Genomic DNA, 7,033 nt, shown 5'->3' on the forward strand with positions numbered 1-7,033 from the left:
TCAAGAAGGGGACGTACGCACAGGGCAGCGCTGCGGGCGTGGGGGCGCCCTTGTAGCCGCCATGCAGGGGAGGGGGAGGGCGCGCGGAGACCACTGCGGCCAACCTGAACGGTCTTGGAACCAAAACATTTATGCAATTATAACTGCTCGCTTTAATATGAGGGCCTATTTGGGAGGACTCCACAACCGGCTCCGGCAGGAGCCCTCCTAAACGGTATATAAAAAGAGCTTTCAACAAGAAGTACTAAGAAGCGAAGCCATTTTTATATAGAGAAACCATAGCCAAAAAAACTGGCTCCTAGTGGCTCCTCCCCCACTCTTCATCTTACCCTTATCTCGTGCTAAGAAGAGCTGTTTTGCTAAACGATTTGTTAAAAAACATTAGCTCCTATAGAGAAGTTGCTCTTGAAGAGAAGCTAGAGCCATGTGCCTGTTTGGTTCAATTTTTTTCTGACGAGCTTTTCCGAGAATCTAGCTGTGAGGAGAATCTGGCTGTGTAGAGAATCTGAGTGTCATTACGATTACGTGCGGAGGAAGATAAAGTTGTCCATGAGGCTCAGGATCTATAAAGTGACGGATTACTACGTTGCGAAAACTCAACCGATTATATGTTTATGTTGATTTTGAATGTTTTTTACCCAAACAAATTTTATAGAAGCTGGCTGAAAAGCTGAGTGTTTGGCAGTCCACAACAGCTTTTGGTGGTCAAAAGCTGCGAAAAGCCGAAACAAACAGGCACATAGTTCGATTTTCCAAGAAGCTGGATCCGTGCCAAACAGCTCTGAATATGAGCCCTTGTCTATCGATGCTATGAGAAACAAAAGTGATGAAAAGTAAGCAAGACTCTGCTTTTGATTTTACTCGTCCATGGAAAATTCCATAGTAACGAACTGTACGTCTGTACCAAGTCACTAATGTACTAGAAACAGACAATGCTCAAACTTCAGATGTCATTCATTTGAACAATATCATCATGACACAGGGTTGGTTTAGACCAGAAGTTTTAGTGTTTTTTTTCAAACAAACAAAAAAAAACCTCCAGAACGCATGTGCATCATTGTACAATGATCAGGATTGATGGTCCTATCATCCTCTGCAAATCTCGGTGAGGTCATCAAGGCCGTCGGACTCGGCGGCGATCTTGGACGCCGCGGCCGACAGGAAGCGGAAGCCGGCGTCGCTGGCGCTCTTCCTGACGGAGGCAAGCTGCTGGGACTTCTTGCAGTAGGCGATGAACCCCTGGATGGGGTTCTCCACCTCGGAGCTGGCGCTGCTGCTCCTCCTGAGCGCCGGCCCCGCGCAGTCGGACTCGCTCGAGGACGGCGGCGGCGGCAGCGCAGGGACTGGGGACGTCTTGTTCGACGAGGAGTACCGGACGATGACGCTGGAGAAGGACCGCCTGTGGCCGTGCTCGCGTTCCTTGCACCGCCCTCCTCCTGCGGCGGGCGCGGCATGGGACTGGGAGGCGACGCACCTGTTGCTTCTGATCTGGGCGAACGGGTTCTTCCTCCACGCCCTGAGGTGACCACGGGCCAGCTCCTCCTGCGCTCCCGTCGGCGCGCCAACATCGTCCATGCGGGCGTCCGTGTGCTGCTGCCCCGGCTTGGCCGCCGCGAATATGGTCTTGAGGTACGCCTTGGACGCCTTGAGGCGGAGGCCCAGGTTGAGCTGCCGCACGAACCTGAGCTTCCTGGACCACGTCGTCGTCGGCCTCCTCTCCCCGGGCTCCGCGGCGTCCGCCAGCGCCAGGCGGGCGGCCGCGTACTCCTGGAAGTACGCCTCGACGCTGAGCTCCCCGCTGACGTAGCGCGAGTCGGCCGGCGACGCGGCGCACGACTCGTACGGCGTCGCCGGGGCGGTGCTGCTGCTGCTGGTGGTGGTGCCGTGGTGGAGGGGGAAGAGGAGGTCCCCGCGGCCGCGGCCGTCCACCAGGAGCTCCTCCACCATCTGGATGCGCGGCGGCAGGTGCAGCGGCAGCAGCTTGCCCTTGTAGAAGAGCTCGTCCGCCGGCGACGCCAGGGGCTCCCCCCACCTGTCCAGCGGCGCCGACATGAACTCGAACTCCCGCGCCCCGGGCGCTGCCGAGCTCAGGTCCATGTCGATGTACTCCTCCTCTTCCTCTTCGTCCCGCCGCTGCACCTCTCCGTCGACGTCCTCTCGCCTTCCCGCCATTGCTCTCGCTTATTCTTGTCCTGGACGACGAACCGAAGTGGCTGTGGCTGACTGGCTGTGGCGTGGCGTGGCGTGCCGCGCCTGCTCTCGATGGATGGATGGAATGATGGATGAGCGATTCGGTGCTACTACTACTAGTGCTAGCTTAAAACGAAACGGCAGAGGAATCGACGGAGCTAGGGGGGTTATAAATCGGAAGGCCTGGAATAACGCTCACGCTCGTGCTTTACGGGGGCCCCGGCCGGCCGGCCGGCATGATCTGCTGCTTGTTCGCGTCTCGGCGGCCAACCGTGCCCCTGACCGTCGCTGTCCGGGTGTCCCCCTCCGTATCATTGCTCCATGCCCAGGCTTTGGCTCCTTCTTTTCTGATGAAAGCCCGGCTTTGGGGTGGCGCCTCCGCTCTCTGCGAGGAGCGCTGTTTAGGGCGGAGCTCTTTTGCTTTTTTGAACGCCTCCCCTCTGCGGCGACTGGTGTGTGGTGTATCACAGGCTCACAGCACTGCAGCAGCTCGTGTCCCGCAACGGAAGCGGGACGCGAGCGCAGCAGAGGCAGAGCACGGAGCAGCGACCAGTAGGCGAGGCGTGCGCGTTTGTCTAGGCATCGGGACGGTACCACTGACGTGCCTGTGGCTGTGTGTCAGCCCATCGAGACGCCATCACTCCACTTAGGGCTGCGAAAAATACTCGTGCCTCGTGAGCTCGCTCGACTCGTGGCCAGCTCGGCTCGGCTCGACTCGGCTCGTTTCAATTTTATCACGAGCTGAGCTAACATCTCAGCTCGGTTCGTTAACGAGCCAGCTCGACACGAGCTCAAGCCAGCTCGTTAGCTCGAATGAGCTAGCATTTATCTGTAAAACAAAGCCTATACTTGTATTTGATGAATTAATAAGTGATGAACTATGTTATTTTAGGGTTTAAATGATGTGATATATAAAATTATGAGTATTGTTAGTCTTTTCTAGTGTTAAATTAGTATGAAATTAACTAGTAATCGATTATATTGTTGTATATATACATGTATAATATTTTTTTGTTCTGGCTCGCGAGTTAAACGAGCCAGCTCGAGCTCGCAAACGAGCCGAGCCGAGCTGGTTCTCTGGCTCGGTTGCTTAACGAGCCGAGCCGAGCCATCTCGTTTCCTTAACGAGCCAGTTCGAGCTCGGTCGAGCCGAGCTGACTCGATATCCACCCCTAACTCCACTCCACTCGGAATTCCACCTGTTCGGCTGTGAAATGCCGAGGCAGGAATGAAATGCCTGGGAATCGGGACGGACCCAAGAAGAGCTAGTGGGTTTTTTTAAAAAAAAACAGCCAGAACGATTGGTTTTTGCACCCCTCAAAACCTTAAATAAATGGTAATTTACTTAGACTATCCGCAGCGGTTCCTTCTAAATTTTTCCTCTTATATCACTTTTTTGTGTCACATCATCAATATTTCACTCCCTATTTTTTCATCTCCCGCAGCGGTTCTCCCTAAATACTCCCCTATAACCCATTACAACTATAAAATATTATTTTCTACACTTATTTATCATCCAACATCATTTTTTTCTAACTACCAAACTTCAACTTGCACTGTCACGTCGCTGTGCATGCAGGGAAGGGGGCCGACGTCCTCACGTTGTATCTAGCGGATAACTGTAGACTCCTCTAGTACTATAGCCGGTAGGGGTGTATATAGAGGCCACCGATACAGCATATAGGGTAACACTGGCGCCGCTAACCGAGGGGAGGGGAGGTCAAGCGGGAGGCGGTGCAGATAGTCTTGTAGTATACTACTTTGCTATTAAATATTTAACATCCGCTAGTTAATTTTTAAATTAAAACATGATAAATCAGCAACTCACTCCTGATTTTACCTGGTGGAGCTTTTTAATGCTCAGAAAAAAAAAATCATTGGTTCTACTTTTCAACCCGCTTCGTTTATGTTGCTTCTTTTCCCACCGTCACGTGAGCGGTCGTTCTCGTCGGCAGATAGACACAAGGAATGTGCGCCACTGGAATGGACTCGTCTCGTCCCAATTGAGTACTAATTGACCGAGCCTAGGAGGTCTCTCTCAGTGTTCGTAGAAATCAATTTATAAAGTTAGAAAGTATTTTTAGTCCAACCGATTTATATGAAGAAAGTAAAATTATTTATAAACATTTATTGTATCTTGTTAAACGATTATATGTTGAAAGATTGGTAATTTTTGCTCCTACTTTGAAGATTACTTATTATTATTATTATTATTATTATTATTATTATTATTATTATTATTATTATTATTATTATTATTATTATTATTATTATTATTATTATTATTATTATTATTATGTCCCTAATTCTAAAACAATTACGATGGTGTTCTGTTCAACCTAATTCAATTGTTCGTCTCTAATAGTCTTTGTTAATTAAATACCAAATAGCTGAATTAAACTAAGTTATAAAAGGTAATGCTAACCGTTGGACACCATATTTAGCACCTTGGTATGGTCGGACGGTACGACCATAGGGCTCGGATAGTCCGCGCCCTCACGACCAGATAAGCATGGGCGATGGTACTTATCTCATGTGTAGTTATCCTAACTTATTCGTGAAGATCTATTGGATATCGTCTATGAACAGGTCCAGACCTTCTCCCATATAAATATAAAGGGGTACAACCGATTGATAACCCCCGAACACATTCCGACTCGAAGCACTTCAATGTCTCTCTCCCGGGATCTAGGTTGTTGTAAGGAAGAAGACGACCATGCGCCATCGTGGACCGTCCGGCTCGACACGAGGAAGAACCCGCTTCCGCCACTAGGTCGTGGATTGTCCGACAATATGTCGCGGACCGTCCGCTCCACCGCAGGGAGCACCGCCAGGCAACCCCGACGACCTGTCGCGGACCGTCGTCGCCGTCCTCCTCGCCGAGCCAAATCCAAGGTATTGCTCATCACGAAAAGGCCCTAGGGTTCATTGTTGTTTGGTCCCAAATAGGTGGTGGCCATCATAGAGGTGGTGTCCTGTAAAGCACAAATAGAGGTCGTGTTCAAGCTGCATTGCAGGTTGTTGTGGTTTCAAAACCCGGGGGGACAATAGATTTGTGTTTGGTGGGGGTGCTAGCACGGACTCACTCCGAACGGTGAACCACTGGGACTCGAACAGTGTACTTGGGACACTGGGTTATACTCGTTTAGGCTGGAGCCCTAATCAGTGTAGTGTTGATCGTAGTATTACGATGGAAAGTGTTACAGCTTTTGTGCTTGTGTGTAAGAGAGAAGGGGAGCCTACCCTTTTATAGCTTAAGAGTAGGACCTTATAGAGGTGACTTATTCTCTACACGTATGTGGGCGACATGTCCCCTGGTTTGACATAGTGCTCCCGACGTAGTCCGTAGGGTCGCGTGCAGCCGTACGCCTGGTATGGTGTATCGTCTCACTCGTACGTCATATGGGGTTCATGTTGCGAGTCCTCTGCTAACATTTTCAGAGTAGTGCGTGGTGGGTCCCGTAGGTCAGCCCCCTTATGATGCGGTCGTGCGTAACGCAGCCTTGCATGTCGTCACGGACCTGCGTTACTTACCCGCGTGCGTAGGCATACATCGGTATGGTGTATTTGTTGCGTCCTTTTCGGTATGCGGGTCACTGTAGACTCCGACGCTGAGGTCCCTACGGTCGGGGTTGATCGTACCCATATGTTAGTGGGGGTTTGCCTGGAACAGCACGTGACGACGTACCGTTTGACGTTCGACGGGGACCCTTCGACGCCGTACCCGAGGTCCGAACGTGGTCCGGTGATGACACGGACCCGTAGCATTGGGTCGGCCCTTCTCTTACGATGGTTAGATTGGCACGCGACATGGTCGCTAGCCCCGCCTTACGGGGTTGCTCGTCACGAAGTTGGTCGTCCTCTCCGTATCGCAAGGTTGCTCGGCGGTGGGATCGTGATGCGAGTCTACCGATCTAGTAAAGGTGGATGGCTAGCACTCCGTATCTCGCTACTACTACATTAAAACATGTAGGCTCAACATGTTTGAGATTGATTCTTCTTTTTTTTTTTTTTTGCGTAAAGGAAAGGCAGCGAGGAAAAGTAACACGAAAAGTGCAAATCTGCAATATGCACAGTTTCGTGAAATTTCATCCTCAGACCCTTTTCGTATAGGTAGAGCCGAGGCAGTGGGAAGGCATCGAGTTGGATGTTACTCGATCCATCCGTCCCAGCAAAGAACGTAGCTGTTAGAACTGTTTTCATGAAAGCATGTAAATACCTACGGCGATTGCAAATTAGTGGCGAGATTAAAGGGGGGAAATTAGGGCGAAATTTTGATTTTTTTAGTCTCCGTCACTTGTTTAGTTCGTGAAGGAAAAATAAAAGAAGAGATAGAAAGACCACTCTCGTGTTTGGTGTGATTGTCTGGGCAACGAGTAATATGCAATCACATATTAAGTGTAAGCTTGCAAGTAAACTTTTTTGTATTAAATCTAAATCCATCGGTAGATATAATTGTGGTTTGTTAGTTTTTTTTATAAATCTACATCTGGTGGAAGAGTTTAAGAGTTAAATATGACAATACCGTTGGATCTAAATCTAACGAAGTAAAATATCTATAGTGTGTTTGGTTTGTGGAGTCACTCTATGCTTCATGAGGTTATGCATCATAAGTTCATTCCATCAATTTTGATGGAATCAACCCACTCCTCATGTATATACTAATTATTAGCTTATGAGGAATGAGGTGGTGATGGATCAACTCATTCTATTCCACAAACCAAATAAAAAAGTGAGGAGTGAGAAGAAGATGGATCACTTAATTCCTCAAACCAAACACACTCCTAATTACACGTTTGCACCTAGTACATCAGCGCATATTAGTCGACGACTGTCTTTTAGT

General features: G+C 49.4%; 1 protein-coding gene across 1 annotated transcript; it reads right to left on the reverse strand.

Annotated features, from left to right (window-relative positions):
- Window positions 1-827: 827 nt before the first annotated feature.
- LOC103630440 (probable membrane-associated kinase regulator 4) lies at window positions 828-2,857 on the reverse strand. The gene has a single exon (XM_008651494.4). It carries the CDS (start codon window positions 2,170-2,172, stop codon window positions 1,087-1,089), a length of 1,086 nt encoding a protein of 361 aa, XP_008649716.1. The 5' UTR covers window positions 2,173-2,857; the 3' UTR covers window positions 828-1,086.
- Between the last annotated feature and the right edge of the window lie 4,176 nt (window positions 2,858-7,033).

This window comes from Zea mays, chromosome 6 (genome assembly GCF_902167145.1).
Source record: "Zea mays cultivar B73 chromosome 6, Zm-B73-REFERENCE-NAM-5.0, whole genome shotgun sequence".
In the NCBI taxonomy this organism is placed as follows: domain Eukaryota; kingdom Viridiplantae; phylum Streptophyta; class Magnoliopsida; order Poales; family Poaceae; genus Zea; species Zea mays.